Raw genomic sequence first — 21,091 nt, 5'->3', positions numbered from 1 at the left:
AATTACAGCCAAATATATCTCTTAGAAGAAAGGAATATTATTCTTGTTTGCTGTCACACTGTAATTCAGGAAATATTCTTGATGACTCTAAATCACCAATACTGAAATTATCCAGTTATTACACTGTTCATCATTATGGTTAGGGGGATGGATCAGGGCAGTATTTCTGAGAGGGTGGGTTGTGACACACACAGTAGTCATGAAACACAGTCACGTGTTGGCAAGTTGTTGAAAATTTTGCAAATTATAAAGCAAAGGCTTTATAGCTTCTGCACTCCTGGAGATTTTTATTCTTCAAGGTCAAGGATGCTTTTCAGCCTTTCAGGAAATATTACATAGATTTGTCACTTTTACAAGCAACAGATGTTAATTCATTTTTATAAAGACAATGAGGGCTGCAATTTTATTTTTTTGCTTTGGATAATGGGACATCATCTTAAAAAAAAAACAACTCAAAAATACTGGCTTAAGGAGTTGGTAGTGGGATCCAACATACTAATTTTCTCAGTCAGAGTGATTTAAATTCAAGTTAACAGGGAAAAAGATAATTCCTTAGTCCTTCCTGACTATTTGGAGGCCTATGTTAAATGATTTTATGATCTCTGTTTAACTCCCACATTAGAAAAAGAAACACTGCTGCAATTAGGCATGGAAGACTCAGGTACTTGGAGACTAAATGATATGCTTACCCTTACATCATTCAGGATATTTGACAGTATCAAACCATATTGGAGAGGCAATTTGAGGGACTATGTGCAGCATCCATTTCTACCGTACCTGTTTTCTGAATAATTATAACATTTCTGTCCCTGAAGCTGTCAAAATAACTCACATAAAAGTGTAAAGAAACTGAATAAAAATAATTTAATTCCTCTTGGGGAAGCAGTTTAAAACATTCTCAAGCATCTTAATAAATTAACTATAGACACCTATGACAAGGCTAATTTTCATAAAAGACTTTCTGTTCTAAAAAAAAGGGGCACTAGGATCTTTTCCTAGTTTCCAAAAGCACTCTCCTAGCATGTTGTTCAAGATGAATGCCTCTTAATTACCATGTATTTACATTTCATTTGATTTTTACCTTTCACAGTTATTAGGCTTACATTTCCTGTAAAGTAAGTTTTGTAAACTTTGAGGTGATATGTTTATATCCTGCTTTTTGTGTTCGTTGCTTTCTCTGCTGATTCAAAGGGAAAAAAGAAACTTATTTTTAAAAAAATGTATTTACAGAGCTTACTGCTCCCCGTACCGGGGTGAAGTACAGAATTTATATAAAATTCTGGCAATGTCTTGAAAAGTAAGTGAGAAAGTAACTTATAAATCTTCCAGGGAATAGCCAACTACCTACATCTGGAAATGTGCTGTGCTATAGCTGACCTGCAGTCCAGAGGACAGGGAGTGCCTAGAAAAAGTAGAAAAGAAAAAGCATTACTAAGAGAGGCATAAAAGAGGCGATAGGAATCTTATTTACCTGCTGTAGTACTATTCTACATCATTGCCTTGGAATCAAGACAGCTACTTTTTCCCTGCTTTCATCTCCATCCGTTATACATATATTTGTTGCCTGAAATTGAAGAGGCGCGGTGTTTTGGGGTTTTTTGGTTTTGCTCTTCTTTATTCTTGTGAGATGACAGAGAAGGAGTACGGGTTACTGTCAATGCCAGACCTGGCTAGCCTTGAAAAGGGGAGACAGGCTCAGAAATCTCCACAGCACTGTTACACAGCAGCCTGGGAATGAATGATAAACTGCTGTTTTACTGCAGTGTCAGTGGGCATCGTGACACAGGAAGAACTTAAGAGCGGAGTGCAGTCATATTGCAGAGATCATGTACTCTGTCCTCGGCAGGGGAAGCTGGTAGTTTTTCTGTGCTATAATTAGCCACTGCCAACGAATGCACATTGCGTCACAGGAATTGGTCGTGTAGCATTCTCACCTTTGCCTTCCAAAATGAAGGAAATATCTTTCAGTGACAGCTATTACGTCAAGGGAGTAAAGTACTAAGGCAACAAATATACCCTTAGTTGCCTGCTCAAGGATATAGTCTTCACTGATAGCAAAGATCAATGCAGTTTAAAAGGGAATGGTGAGTGGTCCCCTGATGAGAATATATTGACATATATATGGCTTTTTTTTCCCTGGAATTCCCATCATAAGAGAGCGGCTTGTAGTGTTTTGATAGTGGTTTTAGTTCGCATCTGTTCATTTAGCAGCGCATACTTCCCAGATTATGTCGGCTTTGTCCTCTGTAGGTCCTTTAGTGTAGAGGAGGATGTATCTGTTTTCCATCACTGCAGCTTCCTCCCAGGAGACAATCTGGGGATTTTGCAGCCTGGTTTATTGCAACAAGCCAGGCAGAACCTGCCACAAATCAGTAATGTATTTGGTCTTTTATGAACATACTAGTGAATCCTAAGCATACTGGTTCTGATTTGAGTAAAACTGTTGTGAATTAGTAATTCCTTGGAAGCCAATAAAGTTCCAAATCTGTGAAAGTCTGTATGTGACCAGCGATCAGAGCAGTCTGGATCCTCATGGGCAGTGCATATCGGATCAGCTACCTAACGTCGATGGAAAGACTGGATGATTCATGTAATGGGTCAAAATCTAAAACTCACTGCAATATTACATTTACTGTGTACTTCCTTGTGCATCATTAGTGTTACTTGACTGGTGTTGCTTACAATAGTTTCATGTCATACAACTTGTTACTGTCTATGCTTTAAATAGAGGCAGAAAGCAGTAACTTAGTGTAACCAAGTGGACATTCATAGTTTCATCTTGTGCTATTTCTGCAAATATTATAGTAGCTGGAGAAACCACTACTGTGAAACAGTGCTAACCAAGCATAAAAAGACAGTTCCAGCTTGGAAAAAACAAACAATGTACGTAAAAAGTAACAGAACTTTATCTGGGGGTATCTAGGAAGTTAGCACTGAATATATGTATTCTTTCTTGAGTTGGGGTTTTCTTCAACTTTGTTTCATACCCAACTCATGGGTAACATTTTCCACTCCCCAGCAGTAGTAGTCAGAAGAAGAAATTAAAATGTTAAACCCCCGGCTGAGAGATCAAAGCATGGTATTTTTCTTGAATAAATAAAAACAGTGTCTACTGCTCTGTTCTCTCATGCACGAAGTTGCCATATTGGAACTTGATCCAGTTCTTAGAACTCTTGCCATTTTTCTTTACATTCCTGTTTTCATTCTTTTCACAAATTAATTCGCTACAATCTGTGACAATAATAGCATTCTAAGCCAAAGGGAATTTTAAAATTCAACAATAATACATGCTAATAGTAGGACACTGCAGTTACTTAGGCAATTACAATAGCACCTGCTTTCAAAACATAACAGTTACATTGTAAAATTCTTGGACATTAGTTAGATTAGAAAGTAGTATCATGGTAATTTAGTAGTAATTTTATAATATGAAAATTATACTATCAGAAAATTACCCTATTGATTCCATTATAAATGTGATTTGTTTCCTTAACTCATTTTTCTCTTGAACACTTTGCCCACCACAGAACAGTAGGTATTTTCAATAAACACCAGCAGAAGCCACTTAAGGTGCCAGGTCTCAGAGTCAAGTGAAAGCATGACAATCTCAGCTTTCTTCTAAAAGCAATTAAGCCTCTGGACGTAAAAATAAGAAATGAAAACCTAACCTGCATGCAATGTTCATAAGCAAAAAATAGAGGAAAGTAACTTTTTATATATGGTCTTATGGTTTACATTTTTAAGCCAGTCTCCTTATTTTTTGAGATTCAATTATTTAATAGTTGGGTGTTGACAGTGCTGCATAACTAAGTGATGGAGACATCGCATGAAATGAATTGCAGTTCCTACAGCCCTTCTGGGGTGTAATGATTTTGCTTGCTTTGGGGAAGTGGAAGAGAGAAAGATCTTTGCATACAGCAGGAACAGCAGCTAATCAAACCCCATTGTGAAATGATTCGAATACAAAGGGAGAGATCTATCTTCCTCCCAGACAGAGGCTTGTGTTTGCTGATCATGGAAGCCAGCCCTTTGGTGACAGCATAGTTTTTAGTTGACAGCAGTACTTTTGCCTGCTGCAGAGATTATTCCAGGCACTCACTATGGAAAATGGCAATGCCAATTCCAAGAAAATGGTTTTAACAACACGAGACATCCTGTTGAGAGAAAAGCTCATTACCATGAAAGAGTGCTGAGCAAATTACTGTGCTACTTAGGCTTGTTTTAGACATGGAAGGACTGTCTGTTACCTCAGAACCTTTCATCTTTTATCCTTATTGGTGTGTGCTTGGTAAAATAAAATAATTTATAAATGTTCTTTTCCTTTACAAATCTTAGTGTTTTAGACAGACCGGTAAGTATTATCTCATTTTACAGCTGAATTAAAGGCACAGGGAAATCAAGCAATTTTTGAAGGGTAACAAGAGGAGGAACACAACCAGCTTCTTTTCACCTATGCTCAGTCTGTTGGACCAGGACCAACCAGCTTGTGGATGCTGAAGGCAACTCTTATTTCTATGGCAAGCTGGACTGATGCAGCTATGTTTTAGTGACATTATGCTTGGCAGAATAAACTCCGCCAAACATGATCTGCATCTGCGCCACGAACTTTTCCACTATTCTCATCAAAACATGCACAGTAGTAAGTTAATTGGGCTGGTTCTCTCTTGGCCTGTATTTGGGAATTCCATGTCAAAGACCAGAGCTAGTACTAACTATGAGATCTCTTTGTGTGGGCTCCATCTTATCTGTAATGTTCCTGCTAGAAGAAAAATCCCGGTGATAGAGGACACCTGCTGCTGAAAGTGATAATCATATCTCAGTATCGATGACCTAGGTTCTGTTCAAATGTCTATGCTTGGGCTTTTTCTGCTGTTACTTTTATTGCAGTGACTCCTATATATCCTACCCAATACGAGTTTCAGTGACCAAATTCAGCACAAAACGCATAAGCAGAGACAATCTCTACTTTTTAACAGTTCACAAACAACCTAAATATGCAAGAATGAATTGTTGCATATTCCTCTCCCCCCAAAAGCTAGAAAATTTTCCAGATGCCCAACAGCACTGAGATTTGAGGTAAGGTTGAAAAGGATGCTGATAAAATCCTGAAGAAGCAATCTGCCTGTGGAATAAGAATGTCCACATAGGGTGTTAAATGTGTAACAGAAGGAAGATGTCACACCTGCCCGGTAAACCTCCTGATGTTGACTGATCTTAAGTTCTGACCCTGTAATGTGGTCTCTGAAGATGGACTACTGCCTAAAACCATATTCTCTTCTGCAGGACTGAGCAAGTCTGCAGCTTACATTTTTCCCCTTAAGTCAGACAGGAAGTCTGCGGCCAGGTTGGAGAGTGAAACACACATCTCCTGAGCCCCAGTTCAAACTGGACTTCTAAAGACCATCTTTTGCCTCCCCTTCAGTTAAGAATCTCATTCAGGCTTCATTTTCTTTATAGTTTTTCCAAATCTATGACTTCAACCTTTCATATACCAAAACCATTTGTCACTCATGTCAACTGATACCTATGCAGACAGGCAAGGCGCAGTGAGAACGGTTCTTCTCTGCAACACGTGCAGATTGTCTAGCAGTGTGCTGAGTGGAGCACTGATCAAAGGCAGCACAGCAGGGCTCAGGAGCTTCAGTGAAACGTCAGCTGTGCTCCCAGTATCACAGCTAGCCTCCAGAGAAGGCTGGAAGAGCAGAAGAAGAGGAGGAGGAGGGAAGGAAAGGCTCTCAACTTCAATGTGAAGTTGTTTGATTCAGATACCTTAAGTGTCTTCAGCCTTATGTATTCTTCCCTCAGAAAGTTTCACAAACAAGGTTACATCATGACATCTGATTTGTAATCTTTACAGAATAATCAAGCTTTTTGCTCTTTCATTATCTTGTCTAATAGCAGGCATTTGCCTACACAAGAAGGAATCATCTTAGGACATCAGACATAGTTATTACAAGGATAAATTTAGTTGAGGCAGGGAACTAAGATACTCTGAGATCACAGGAATATTCTTGCTAGCTAAACAAGATGATTCATGAGGAAGTGTTAATGTAGGGTCACAGGTAGAAAGTAATATTCAGCCCAGAAGCACAAACAAGCTGGATTTGTTTGTCTTAAACCTGGCTTCCAGTATTTGGTTTTTTGCCTTAGTTCTTTATGGTGATTTTAACTTTTGGTTAAGATTATCCTGAATTGATCATTAAAGCAAACTAGTGAAAGACATCTAGCACTGGGCTCGTATATCCTAGCCAAGGCAAGGCAAACATGACTTCTGAGTAGATTCAGCCAAAGACAGACCAGTGGGTTCCTCTGACTCAAACACACATAAATACTCTTTCATTGCTTTGCTCAACCCTATTAACTTACCCCCAAACTTCTTAATTACCAATTCTGGCCTGGCAGGAAAAGTGCGCAGTTGATGTGGGCAGATATGGTGTGGTTTCTGTACACTGAGGGAGGAGAGAACTGTGCTCCAGTCAAGATCACGGAAGGAAGGAGATACGTCTTGTAGAAGGATTGCGCTGCTTCAGCTTTCCTGAAGATGCTTGTGCTCTGTGCTATAAGCTATTAGCACTGGATGGATTCACTCACAGTAGCAAAGCATCTTGAACCAAATGGTGTTGGACTCATGACCAAGGGACTAACGCAAGAGTTTTCAGGTCTGGCTGGATTGTCTAAATTGACCTGGAACGGCTGCATACTTCCCATTTTTTCACCTGGCTAAACAGGGGCAATTTTCTATGCCAAAATGACCAGTCTCCTTGACATAATATGAAGTAAAATTAAATAACGTGCTCAGAGATACAGCTTGTTCTGTGCAAACTATTGCCAAACATGAGGCGGATAGGCCTCTCCCTGTAATATTAAACCTCTCAGCAGTCACGTTATCCCACCTCTGAAGAGTTATGATACCATATGAAAAATATCATTCATATGAAGAAAAGATTTCAGTCTTTTACTTCAGTATTTTTAAGACTGTCAACATGAAATGCGACTTTAACACAACAGGGTGATGACAGGTCATATATAGCCTATAAATCATAGGCCACACATTATTAAAGTCGCACTCCTTCACCTCCCTGGCTGTACCTTCGAGTGAGGCCTGCTCAGGCTAAGCAAGGCCCAAGCGACCAGCCGGACATCACCACAGACCCGCAGGCCGGCCATTTACCCCCCCCCCCCGCCCCCCCGCCTTCAGGAGAGCGGCTGACTCAGGAGGCGCCCTGCTGGCTGCCACCGGCCGCGGCGCCGGCCCGCGCCCACCACCCCACACGGCCCGGTTCGTCTCTCCCCGGCCCGGCTCGGCTCTCCTCACCCCGGCCCGGTCCGCCTCTCCTCGGCCCGGCTCTCCCGGTCTCTCCCCGCCCCGGCCCCGCTGCCCACCGGGCGCCGCTCGCGCCGCCGCTCCCTCCTGGCTGTAACGGCCGGCACCGCCCGCGCGCCGCCTCGCGGCGGCAGCCCTCCCGACCCCCGCGCGGCAGCGCCCCCCCGCGGCGCCCGTCGGAAGCGCGGCCCGAGCGGAGGGGAGCGGGCTGGCGCTCCCAGCGCATGCGCACGCAGGGCGGGCACCGGCGTGGCGTCGCCCCGCCCCGCGGCGCATGCGCGGCGGGAGTCGCTCCGGGGACGCGCGCGGGCCGGCGCGGCGGGGGCGGTTGGCGGATCGGCGCTCTCCCCTCCCGCCCCAACGGCCGCCGCCATGGTGCTGGAGAGCCTGGCCCGCATCGTCAAGGTCCAGCTGCCCGCGTACCTCAAGCGCCTGCCGCTGCCCGAGAGCGTCGGCGGCTTCATCCGCCTCACAGGTAAGTGAGGGCAGCGGGGGGGGCCCGGCGGCCGTGAACCCCATCCCGCTCCGTCGCCCGCGGGTGGCGTGAGGGGCGCGGCGGGGCCGGGTCGGCCGGGCGCGGTTCTGTATGGACGCTGCCGCCCGCTTGGGCTCCGGCGAATCCCCCGGGCCTGTCCCGTGGTCGGGCTGCGACTTCCACTCCTGGCTCCAGGCATCGCTCGCTTTCTCCCGGCCGTGCTAAACAAGTTACCTAACTGTTACAGAGGGGGGGGAACCCCAAACATTAAATCGCCGTTGAAGTGTTTCAGCAGGAAAATTATCCGACCAGATGTTTAAGATGCTCTGTGAGGTAGATGATAAGTCAGAGTAAAACGTAGTGATAGAGTAAAACGTAACAGGCTCCTCGGCCCCAGCTCGTTTGCACTGTACTTAAAACTCCTCTCCGTGCAAGTACCAGCAAGTCAGAGGCCGTGCACATCCAGAAGATGGGATTTTAGCTGAAGGCCTAAAACACTGCCTCTTCATTTGCTTAAAAGCTTAAAGAGAGCGTCTATACTGATTTAAAAAAATGGATCTGTTTCTGGGAGCTTGCTGCATACACAAAGTTAGGGGGTTTTATTTAACCATTTTTAGAAGTATGTTCTGGATGAGGGAGTGAAAATACCTATTTGTGAATCATAGCCTTATCACAGAGCGAACAAGAAAGAAAACTAAATACTAGCAAATTCTTTAGGTGTTCAGTGCATTTCAGTGCTTTGCAAACTGGAACTATTTGAGGCCAGGCTCGGCTGTGATAATACAGGCAGAACCTTAATTAGTGTCAAATGACAAGATTAGTTTGGCAATAATAAACAAGAGGAATGCTCTAACAGAAACTCTCTGGAAATAGAAAAAGTCTTCAAAGTGTAGAATCAACCTTCTATGTTTATCTTGTAGCACTAAGCTATATGACTTTAATAGTGCTGGAAAATGATTTAATTTAGAACAGGCACAATTTATTTAAAAACAGGTTTGAGTACTTTTTTCCGAGCATGTTTATGCTGCTTGTACACTTAAAGTCCCATTATCTTTCGCATGACAAGGAAACCTGTTTTAAATGAACCATTCTTCTCTCCCTGCGACTAATCTCTCATCTGAAAATGCTGTTAATTATATTTACCGAGTAGAGAATTCAGCTGCTACAAAGTTGGGAGGAAGGGGATACAATAAGCTACAAAACAGTGCCACTTCTCATATTTCTGGCATTTGGCAGTTTCCTACTTAAGTCATTGCCCTTTTAACCACAACTTGTACGTAAAATTTGTTAAGCTTAGTAATGCTTGAGTTTAATCTTGTCTTGCTTCACTTGTCCAAACATACGTTTCTGTAACTGGATTATTTGTGCAGTCTCTGTATTTATTAGTTGTAATATAATCTATTCTGAAAACCTCTGGTCAACTTTTTTTTTTAATAGAATGCTCAGTGGGGGAGAACCGGTTTGCTGTCATGTTATTTACCCCATTGACAGGTACTTCCTTGTATTTGGAGGGAGGGCAAGAAGCAAACAACTGAAACCTTAAGTGGAGACCAAACATGTGAAATATCAGTTTCAAAAATATTATATGTAAAAGAAAGAACCACATCAGAAATTGCTTTGAGACCTGGTAGGATTTAATGAGCGTACCTGAAAAAATCCACTGCCTGTAGTTCTTAGTGATTTCTTCGACTGGTCTTGTGCTAAACACTCTAAAAAGGGGAAACGGAGGTACAATTAAAAATACATAGCTATAGAGACAACATTTTGGCACTTTTTTCATTTTTTTTCAACAGTCAGCTAGACTAGACTAATATTTGCTGTCATATATCTTCCTCTTAAGGTGGATATGAATGAAAATGGAGGAAAAACCAGCAAAACTGTACAAGGGGCTTAAGGTTATGGCATAGAGTAAATGCAACAAAGTGAGGCTTTTCGAAAGGAAGTCATAGGATACCATGTCCTAGGCACCTAAATTAAAAAAAATATTCTCTCTTAGTGCTTAAAAGTTATTGAAAGTCATTGAAACCTTCTTGCTCATTAAAGACTTTTGTACTTACCTGCACTCAGAGCTGCTGTCAGTCTAAAGTTTCATCTGAGTAAACCAGATTCCTTCAGCAAATGCCGCCTCTTCTGTATTGTTGTTGTGGTCTTAGTCTGTCTGTCCTGAAGTCATAAGCCTCTAAGAGCAGGGGACTCCCAATTCTGGGAGTTATTTTGCAGCAGCAACGTAGAGGATCGTGTCTATTGAATTACTGTTAGTCAACTGTTACACAATAGAGAAGATTAGGGTAATATTCTTTTTTGTGTTTACTACTACTACAAATTACAGAGGAGCATATTCTTAGGCAAATGACGTATCAAACATGTCAAGCATTTTTCTTTGCTTCTTTTTGGAAGGTGAGAAATAATACTGATCTTTAAACATTTCAAGTGCGTTAGTATTTGTCCTTTGGTGGCATCTACTGAACTTAGTCAGCAACTAAGTTCTATAAACTATAAACACTCACTAGCATAGACCTTGTTCGCAAAAGCAGGCCAGAACTTGAATCTGAAACAGTGCAGTGCTTCTCTTGTTAGCTCTTTTATTGATTCTGTGAACCTTCATTAGCTTCCAGGCAGATGCAGCTTCAGTTCCTGTAGTGCATCAGTTGTAGAAACAGACCAAAAGTATAGGGAGGGTCCTTTTGTATGGGATATTGTACAGTGCGCTGATGAAAAATCTTGAGACACCTGTTGTCTGTCATGAGCTCACCAAATCACAACGGAAGACTGCTTGCTTGGAGAGAGGAAGACTGTTAACATCCAGTGCAAAACTTCTGAAGGTAAAAGCAATGAGGGAGGAAGGAAGGACAGAATGTTTGACCTTGGGTTTGAAAGTGGATATCCAAATTGTCGCGCTGCTGCTGCTTGGAAGCCTCTTTGAGTTTCTTGTCATAGCTGCTTTACCCTTCCCTTCTCAAGTTTGCTGAAATGAACAGTGTTGTCTCATGCTGGTGTTGCTTTTTATCCTGGTGCATGTTATTAAAACGGCATAGATGTTAACCTCAAAATAGCATGTGGTCAGAATTTCAAGGTTTATGTAAGAATCCAGGTGCTCTAGTCTTCTTTCCATAAACATGACACAGTCCTGTGTGGGCTGTCTTACACTTGGCCTACATACTAAGAGGGACTTTAATGTAACAAACTGCCAGGCAGGAAGAGGTCAGTTTCGTGGATCATCTTTTACAGTAGTGAGGGAAAGAAGGGTGATACCATGATAACGGAGTCTTCAGAACCCATTTCAACAATGAATTTGTCATTTGCAGAGTGGCTTGCTAACCTAAAAGCTTTGGCTTTTATTTAAAGTGTGCTATGTCGCTAAAAGGACTATCACCTCTCTACCTTCATACCTGCTGAATAAGCTAATAGACATATTGAAATGGTGCATGGAGTCCTTTATGTTTTGTTTCTGTAGTAATGAGAACACCCTTAAGAGACGCAAATTAACAACAGAAAATGGTTAGGGTAGAACTGCTTATTAGTTCTGAAGTGAATGTAATTGAGTAAGTAATTTGAATTTGCATGAAGAATTTTGTCAGTTTAGAGAATATACAATCACAGTTCCAATCTTCATTTTGACTGGTAGCTAATACGGTTAAAATTCTGGCTTGCAGTTGAGCTGTTACTGTAAGAAGCTGCTTTTGGGTCTGCATAGGGTCATTTCCACAGAAACTAGCTAAAACATGAATCAAAGTGAAAGATATCAAAGGAGTAGTTGGTGAAAGACAAGCAGGGACCACTTGCTTTGATTTGATTGTCAGTGGCTGGCCAGTCCCTTTCTGTTCACAGTGTATGCGGGATGTTTTTTGGGGGTTTTTTTGGTTGGTTTTTTTTTTTTTTTTTTTGATTTGTTACTCTTGGACTAAAAGTTAAGACAACCTCTCCTTGAAAATCTAACTGTGGCCTGTGGTCTGTGGCCTCAGTTTCTTGGAATTCTCTGGGCATTCCTGTTTCAGTGATGTTCCTGATACTTTCCAGGACTTCTCTTTGGGATTGATCTCTGTCTAACACAAGTCAAGTTTGAAGACTAACCTCTTCGATACTCTACTCTCCATTTCTGGCTCCAAAGACTGCCTCTTCCCATGCAGCAGAACTGATAAAGAATCTCCAGAATCAATGTAACTGCTGAATTCTGAGTTATCAGCTGTGAAAATAAACAGTCTTGTGAATTGCCTTACATCTACTTCAGAAAGGTATGAATGGCTTCAAAAACACAGAGCAGATTACAATTGTAGGAAAATACCATTGCATTAGTTTGGGTGAAGCTTTTCTCCCATCCCCACCCACCCAGTCCAAAGATCTATGACTTTTTTACTTTATGACAGTATCTTGTCTCTCATGCCCTAGAAGCGTGGTCATGTTGGTTTTTTTCAATCTGAAAGTATGAGCTTCTGGCAGTCTTCTGGCAATAACAAGTCAGTTTATGATTAGTGTAACTGGGGGCTTTCCAGAGACTCCCAGATTAGAAATATGTAAAGAAATCATATTGGCTAGTGAGGACAGAACTCTTTATCAGCAGTTAGCATGATACAAATATTAAATAATAACCATGATAATAATATCCTGGTACTTCCTATTCCTGTTTGTTTCCAATTTCCTTTCTCAGAGGTTACAGCTGTCATGTTCCTGTTTCATTTGAATTAACCCAACTGGTTATCAGTCTCCCATAGACGTGACTACTGTTCCAATTTTGTTTTTTTGTCACATCAGGGAATTTCAAGCTGTATTGAGATGCCACTTGCTGTTTAGTTGCTGGTCTCTCTTAATGATGTTTAATTCTGATGTGAGCTATTTCCTTTTTATGTGTCAATCTTAGCCCAGTTGTATTCATCACACACTTCATGGGTGCCCTGCTTCTGGTTATGGTGCACCTGTTGGAACGTCTGTTCTGTCTTGGAGTTCAGAGTAGCTCTGTAGAGATCCACCTCTTTGCCAACAGTCAGGTTGGATACGCAATTTGGAAATTTTTTTCAGTGACCAAATATTTTTCCTCTCTTCTAAAGCACGTTCCAAGTCAGTCCTTCACATAAGGTCAGAAAGTGCATTTGGATTTCTATTGATGTTCTGGAACAGTGATGATACAAAAGACAAGCAGGTGCTGCTGTCCATGGAACTCAGTATTTTGTGTACCTGAAAAAGTTCAAGTATCTCAGTGTTAATTGTTATTATTTAGGGCTTATAGCACGTTGGGGGAACTGAGAAAAGGGCAACAGGGATCAGTCTATTGCAGTGACTTAGCAAATTTTATCAATTGTTATGCATAGGGACTGCTGCAAGTGCAGGTGTGGAAAGACTACGGAAGGTTCTGGCAGTGCCTTTAGCATTTATATAGTTGTAGTGCATTCCCAGATAAATGCAATAAGTGTGGTTTTTCACTTCAAAGGCTATAGAAAACTCAAAGAACATAAAACTAGTCCCACAAAGTATTTTAATTACATAGTGTGCTTCCAGAAAATTCAAATTATTAAGAAAAAGCCACTGTGTTCTAACTGGAAAAGTATTAGCATGAACATGTGTTCTATTATTACAAATAAAATCAAGATATACAGAATAATGTAACTTCTGAGAGCTACAACCTACCTAGCATCCTTAGCCTGCTTTATTGCATTTCCTTTCTTATACATCTTAATCTCGCAAAACAAACTGTAGAACAAAATTTTGCTATGTTCTGATCCTAAATCATTGAAAAGAGGAACTAGATTACAGTGTCTTCGCTTACGAAGTGCTTGTGCAGCTATTTGTGCTCCAGATCATTACACTTCCTTGTTTCTCATTTTAAAATATTTTTAAACTCTCTTCCATTTCTATATGAATGTTTAGATTTAATGTATTTTCCAGAAATTTAGAAAAATGCTCTCTCCTTTATTGTACCATGGTGCTTAAATTACACTGGAGTATTGTCACAGCATGTTTCCTGGAAAAGTGGATCCACCTTTAATATATATATAGATCTTATGCCAGGTGCTGATTAATTTCTTAAAGTCCAGTAAGTCTTTCTCTCACCAGTATGCCTAGACTATTTATAATGATGTAGCAAGGCAGCTAAGTCTCCAGAGGGTACTTGAATCTCTTATGTGTACTTAAAAGAAGTTCCTCGGCTTGGTAAAAAGCAATTTTCTGGAGCTTGACCTACCTGATCTCAGGACTCTTTCTTTCTCTGTGTATTGTAGAAACTGGTTGCAGATCCCTGAGCAAAGAGAGCTCTGAAAAATGAAACCAAAAAGATTGGTGAAGGTTTTGCTAGTGCTTATCTAATAATCTGTATAACTTCTACCAAAAGTTTCTAAAAAAACTTGGGACAAATAAAATGAGGAAAACTACAAGAAGCTAAAAATCTGAAATAAGCAATTAGAAAGTTAATTACAAAACATACTGTATAGTTCCTCATATACAGAATGCGAAGATAGTGGTACTGAGTATACTTACCGCATGTAATCATGCTCAGTTTGCTAGTACACAGCGCTGGTTTACCTCAGGTGAGCAGAACCCCTGTAATTTTAGGGTTCTTCATTTCACTACATCTTTTATTTGTTTTGGATTTATTCTTTTCCATTGAGTCATCTTCTAGAGTGTTAAAATTAAACTTCAGATGAAATTCTAGGAGTCAGATTTTCACCTTGGCTACAGTCAAACCCAGGTTTTAATCTGGGTCTTCTTTCTCCTTAAGGCTTACCCACAGAGCCTTGTTTGCCGTCAGAGCCTTGCTGACTGAGCAGCCCCATTCTCTACCCTAAGCCTAAGTCATTTGAGAGTAGCTGGTGCTGCACCATACTGAAGTGGTGTGAAGAGCCAGTCTAAATTCTGCCTGTCTTTAGTTTCAGAATGGCTGCGGTTACTGCCTTTTCTGGGTGTGCTGGCCTTGCTCGGCTACCTCGCTGTTCGTCCGTTCCTCCCCAAGAAGAAACAGCAAAAGGATAGCTTGATTAACCTCAAGATCCAGAAGGAAAATCCAAAAGTAGTGAATGAAATAAACATTGAAGATCTGTGCCTCACTAAAGCTTACTGCAGGTGTTGGCGTTCTAAGACGGTAAGACACTAGGATTAGAGATGGAAACTTGCTTATTTTTATCAGTGCTTCAGTGGTGAATTGCTATATGTTGACCTGTTGCTTTTCTCTGGAGGTGGAACATGTTCCTGTTTTTTGAGAATGGCACAGTTCTTATTTTTCTCCACTGTAAACCTGTCTACATGCAGAAAGAAACTGTAGAAACTTATAAGAAACACAGTAGTTTTTTTTTCTAGAAACACAGAGTGACCACCTGTGAGTAGATTAAAACCAAGCAAGCCTTGTTTAATATTTGGAGATACATTGCAACTAATTAGAAGAGAACTACTCCTTATTTTGCAAAAACAGTGCTTAGGAAGTTGTTCATATTAGAATGAAAGTAAGGCTGGACCTGTGTTGGTGAGGGAGAGCATATCCCCATGATCTGGTCCAGAGCAGCCAGTAGACGACTGGTTTAGATAGACCGTATCCCCCAGATCAACTAGATATACATGGGTATTTTTTCACCTGCCTTCAATTTCTTTTGAATGTCCTGACTGTGCTCTGGTTTTGTCCTCTCTGGACTGAATGCTTTCCTGTTTTAACAAAACAATCTGCCCTGGACCTAAGAAACCCTCTCAGCTGTTCTCCCTTCAGAATAATCACTTCAGCAAAATATTTCAGTTTTCCTTAAAAAGAGCACTTTCTGGTTGCAAATGATTAAATCTATTAAGAGCACTTTTACTAGTTCCACAATAAACCTTAAAACATTTGTGGCTGTGATGGCTGCTTTGCTTCCTGTTCTTTCATGGAATAGGCTTTGTTCTTACTTTGTGTCTAAGAACAGCAATTTTATGACCTCACAAACTTAGTTATCTGTTAGCAGGGTTTTTTTTTTCCTTAGTAACATGTGTCCTGTGTCTGATAAGAGACAGGGAGTTTGATGTTGAAAAGCGACATAGTAGGAGGAGCTGGCAGTGCTATCAAAGTGCTCTTGGCACAGGAAGTATAAAAATCACCATGCAATTGCTGTACAGAGTTATACTAATCCCTCGTCTATGTTTTCTTCCAGTTCCCTGTCTGTGATGGCTCCCACAACAAGCACAATGAATTAACAGGAGATAATGTAGGTCCACTAATACTGAAGAAGAAAGAAGTATAGCAGATGCTTAATCCGCTAGATAATGATTGATAAAATGTCTTTTTATACTGTTGTAGTAGCAAGGGACAGCATTTTATTATGTGATGGGTATGATTTATTCTAACGATTGCTGTAGATCTCTTTTTGGAGTAAACTCCATTTAGAAAGCGTAACGTAACTCTCTGTAAATAAGTCCTTTATTTCAACAATAAAATTACAAATTACAGTTAAGCCTTTTTTTGTATGAACATGCAATTATAAAACTGTCACTATTTTCAAGTGACAGAAGTGCACCTTTTTGTTGATTTTGTTCTGCTGAGAAGCCACGTTTTGTTCTGCTTTTCAGGAACCAATTTAAAAAGGTAAAAAAGGCAATAAATTCATCCTTTGTGAATATACCTAAGCATATCACTGAGGGTGGGCAGCAAGTGATGTTAAGTTACACTAGGCGAAGGTCTGGCCTGTGGTGCCCAAGTGGGCAGTTTGTTAGTCTCATGCAAAGCAGCTTGGCTCAGACAAACCCCACACAGCTGGACAGTCTTGTACCGTGTCCTGGGTGGAGTGCTGCAGTTCCAGACCATATAAACTAAACTATTGAGCAGGTCAGCCACTGACATTATCCCTTTATTTTGGGCCCCTGTGTTGATTGTTCATGAGCTCTTGAAAGGAAACACGTTTGCTCCTTGCAAGTTCACTTGCACTGTATCTGCTGCTTTTTGTAGCGGGGGCTTTCATGGGAGGAATTGGTTAAATGACAGAACCAAGAAAGCAGAGCTGACCTGTATTCTTGGCTTGTTACCCATTCAGAATGATTATTTGGGCAAGTCAGAACTTTGCTGTGGTATGGCTTAATTTCACATGCAGGTAAATAATTGCTACTTATCTAACTGTTAGACTTCTAATTAAATACTCCTAAAGTACTTATTTATTTTATTTATTTATTCTTCAATGAAGGACTGTATCCATCAGTTTAAAAATAAAAATTTCACCTGTGCTACAATTTTAGACAGTTGTACTAAGGCAGATCTCAACTGGTCCTTAACGGCATTTCATTTGACCCGTTAGGCAGGTGGGAAGCCCCAGAGTGGTGTGCCATTGCCAAAGGTGATCACCACAGCGCTGAAACAGAAAGCAAGTCAGGAAGCAGTTCTCACATAATGGCTCTCGCAGCAGCAGTAGAACTAAGGTAGATCATTCCTCCTGCATTTGTAATAGTTGTAGTTCTAGGTACCTAAACCTCTTGCCTTGCAGCAAAAGATGGCAGATTAGGATGTGATTGTCTGTTAAATGCCTGCTTTTATAAAGTGTGTAATAGAACCATGGTACGGTCTTTCATGTTGAAATGCTTCATGGTGGTCTTTTACCTTGATGGATGAGCAAACCATAAACATTATGTTAGGATATAACATTTATAATAGAAGAAATTCCATAAAGTGGAAGTGTGTCTTATACTCAGTCCTCACTTAAAGATGCAGTATATTGAACACCAGGCCCCAATTCTTGGGTTTGAGGAAGAATTTACTATGTGAAATGCAAAAGTTTGTCTTTAGATTCCCCCACCCCTGGCTTTAAAATCCACAGCCTATCGTAGCAGGCTGTTTTTATATGCAACTCTGTATGCGCTTCCAGCTTTTATCAGGATACTTTTGCTTCAGATAGTTTGATTTCCTCCTAAGTCTGAGAAGTAAACTACGTAAATCAATCCTGTTTTTACTTCCATTGCTCTACTCAGACAAACCCTGTTAGAGTAAGTAATACAGCAAAGTTGATTTTGTTTTTCCCACAAAGCTCCTCTAAAAGGAGAACAACAGTGTAGGGTTTAACCTCTTGACTCCATCTCTAGCACAGCTTGATTATGTAATCAATTTTTTCTCCCTGCTTGCTGTTAGATGAGATTGCTGCTAAACTACCTACAAATGGGGCTACGGAACAAATGGGTGGTTTTTGTTTGCTTTTGCTTATGTCTATAGGGGAATGGAACACATTGGTAGTAGGGGCCTGCAACAGCAGCACTCACAGTTCTTTGTAGAATCCACAAGAAAATAATGAAATGAAAATCACAAGCAAGATAAATGACCATTTCCTTGCATTTCAAAATCTGTCAAGGTAATACTGTCTCTCATGGCTACAGAATTTTCTATAGAAAATCTCAAAGAATTTACTAATTGGTTCATATTATCTACCTAAAGTCTACGGGGATAGATAGCTAAGAACAGAAGTGTCTGCAGAGCCTTGTATCTCACCAGCGATTGAAAGAGTTGAACCAGTAACCTGCTGGGATATGCTTGGTCATGTCTTGCCACTGGATGACTTTTCTAACCTAATTTGGAAGCTCCACACAAAGGGATAAATTTGCCCCTAATGCTAATAAAGAGCAGGACTGAGGCAGTAGACCAGGTCTTCCCAGTCTTGATGCAAAATCAGAGGAAGCTGAACTTGGCATGTCATGACATGCCTTGTCACTCTATGAGAACAGTAATGTTTACCTTTCTTTTGATTATGAATTTCAACAATAGTTGTAATAGACTACAAATAAACTTGTAAAACAAATACGTTTAGAGAAAGGTATCTGATGTGACAACTACTAGACAAAGTAAATGTAATTGAAGTGCAGCTGGCACAAAATGTGATCTCTTGCACTCTGCTTATTTAAAAAGCAAAATGCAAAAAACCGTATCACACCATGAGTGTTTCCGTTAATTTCAGACTTCAGTCTAAATTCCCTAAAATGCTCAGTTTGGCTGAAAAAGAGAGAGAAAGCAGTGATTATAATTACATTATCGCTGCAGCCCCTGGCCTGTGCAACTCCCTGCTTCCAGATGGCCAATTTCTGTCTTTTCCCATATGCTGCCTGCTGTAATTCTGCCCGCTGCTTGCTGCCAGGAACGCACTGTGCCGTCAGACCCTTCTGCTGCAGAGCTTCTTGTGAACCTTCTGGAACTGCACACACATACTGTGCTCAGTACTCTCCCACATTATGCCTGTGATTATATGTGCATGACAGCAGGACTCTTCTGGTTATAGTTTACTGCACATTGTGCTCTAATTTTATTTCCTGCACGTAAGAGACTGGCATGGCATAAAGATTTTATTGGCTTGAATTTATGCATTATTCATGAATGATTTCATGGCATTTTGTTAAAAGGGAGGTGGTCTTAAATGTCATGACTTCACCCGCACAAACTGATAAAAAGTGAAATCCTGTCTTGCGAAGTTAACTGCTATTTAAAATCAGCTGAAATTGTCATGATACTTACTAAAAAAACCCAGTCTCCTAAGTTCTTAGCCCCAATATAATGTTTCTTTTCATGACAAGATGCAAGTGTTTTGCTCCCTTCTGGAAGGCAAGGAGAGAAGCATTATAAAGCATTAATGCTTTTCATTGCAGGTCTGTGTAATAGCTTCGACCTGATTCTTTCTGAAGATTTAATGAAACCTGGGAGAAAGGAGTCTTGTGAGAAACATCCATATAGGGCGGTGAGGAAAGGAAAATTGATTCAATTTTGTTTAGATTAGAGCGCAAGATGACACTTTTCATTGGTATGGCTATTCAAGCACTCAGTGGTGGGAGTGATCTAATGAATAAATCGAGAGTGCACTGAGGTTAAGGGAACATGATAAATCCAATTTATGAGATGCTGTTATGGTGAGCAAGTATTAGAGGCTATCATGAACAGGGGCTGTTTGTCAGAGGTTTGCTTGCATACTTAAGGTTGTATTCAGATTTGCAGGGCTATAATCCTTACACGTCACACTTGTGTTATTGAAGAGACTCCAGATTTGGCATAGTGATCCCTCCCTGCAGGACAATTCTACTTTTTATAAAGCTTGATGAAAAAATGAACTATATAAAGCTTCTACTATAAGTTTTACTCAAGTAGAATTATTTTATAGACAGTCACTGATGAACTGAACACTGTATTCCCTCATCGTATCAACTAGGTTTACAGACATTACAATTTCCAAACACAATAAGCTCCTATTAAAACTACCCCTATTTAAGAAACAGAGTGCCTCTGTTAGCCATGCAAAGAAGGCAGAACAGGCACAGAAGTCAGTGACTGACACAATAACCACCAACCACAGCACCTTAACCATTCATCAGTGCGCAGTTTGAAAACATCTTCCTTTCCGGTCAGAAGACAAACATGAACTGAACTAAACATTGTACATTCCCCAAGGAAGCCGAGAGATCAGCAGTGTGTATAGTAAGAAAAATGTCAATGTATTTGACAACTATTAGGGGAAAACTTACCAAAGAATTTCCTGGTATTTTTATCACTGTGCTGGAATTGCAGGCTATGAACCTTAAATATTTCTCAGGAAGCTTTCTTTTTGGCTTGGAGAGGAAGGCATAGACAAAGGTGCACATACTAAGCTGTAATTAAGCTGTATACAAAGGCATACGTGGACACTGCAAATAATACAGTTTCAGATAGTTTTTTTTTTAAAGTATTTTTGTACATTTTTGCGTTGCATATTAAAAGTGTAAAAGCTAAAATAGAATTGATTAATTCTTACTTACTAATGCCAAAAATATCTAGACACATTGAATATATTCTATAGGGTATCCTGTAAAACGAGTTCACTGAACTGTAGTGTATAAATCTGCAAGGAGGCATTGTCCACCTTGATTATAGGCACGGTCTAACATGCTTACTAAAAAATTACAAAATAAAACTTGCATTTTCTGAGGGATGCTGTACTGACTCTATGCCTCAGAATGGAGCTGGGAATGACCTACTCGGAGCTTGTTACTTGTACAAAATGTAGCAGAGTAAGAAAGATTTGCTGGTATTTGTAACGGGTCAATACTAAACCCTGATACCAAAGCTAAAGGCAAGAGCAGGATTTTGATCAACAGAGGAGGTTTACTCCTGGCTTTAGGACAGTCAAGGAGAAGAGAAAGGAAAGTCTTCTGGGAATGGGAAATCAAATGTGAACTGTATTGCAACTGACTGTGCAGGAGGCATCTATATTAAATAAAATGAAGAAAACCACATTTGAGCTTTTTGCTCCCCCTGGTGAAATGTTTTGGCAAGATAATAGACACGAGCATTGCCAGTCATTACCATGATCCACAGCCACACACAAGTGGTGTTTCTGGAAAGACCCACAGGACACGTG

At 40.5% G+C, this 21,091-nt stretch overlaps 1 protein-coding gene across 2 annotated transcripts; it reads left to right on the top strand.

Annotated features, from left to right (window-relative positions):
* The first annotated feature begins 7,674 nt into the window (after positions 1-7,674).
* On the top strand, positions 7,675-16,190 carry CISD2 (CDGSH iron sulfur domain 2). Of its 2 annotated transcripts, none has more exons than XM_075708792.1 (3): positions 7,675-7,799; positions 14,654-14,865; positions 15,896-16,190. In XM_075708792.1, the coding sequence occupies exons 1-3, from the start codon at positions 7,697-7,699 to the stop codon at positions 15,983-15,985; spliced, it is 405 nt and encodes a 134-aa protein (XP_075564907.1). In that variant the 5' UTR covers positions 7,675-7,696; the 3' UTR covers positions 15,986-16,190. The 2 variants fall into 2 exon arrangements, 1 of the variants encoding a protein (XP_075564907.1); XR_012830996.1 differs by lacking the exon at positions 15,896-16,190 and adding an exon at positions 11,817-12,031 and having other exon boundaries at positions 7,761-7,799; positions 14,654-14,691.
* The last annotated feature ends 4,901 nt before the right edge of the window (positions 16,191-21,091 follow it).

This window comes from Pelecanus crispus, chromosome 4 (genome assembly GCF_030463565.1).
Source record: "Pelecanus crispus isolate bPelCri1 chromosome 4, bPelCri1.pri, whole genome shotgun sequence".
Taxonomy (NCBI): Eukaryota; Metazoa; Chordata; class Aves; order Pelecaniformes; family Pelecanidae; genus Pelecanus; species Pelecanus crispus.
Note: the sequence above shows the minus strand (reverse complement) of the source record. Positions and strands in the feature narration are given on the sequence as shown.

Bases quoted from the DNA above. Each gene is read 5' to 3' on its own strand.
- CISD2 (XM_075708792.1), top strand. From the start codon at position 7,697: ATGGTGCTGGAGAGCCTGGCCCGCATCGTCAAGGTCCAGCTGCCCGCG. The intron at 7,800-14,653 runs GTAAGTGAGGGC...GCCTGTCTTTAG, and splicing joins CGGCTTCATCCGCCTCACAG to TTTCAGAATGGCTGCGGTTA. The intron at 14,866-15,895 runs GTAAGACACTAG...GTTTTCTTCCAG, and splicing joins GGTGTTGGCGTTCTAAGACG to TTCCCTGTCTGTGATGGCTC.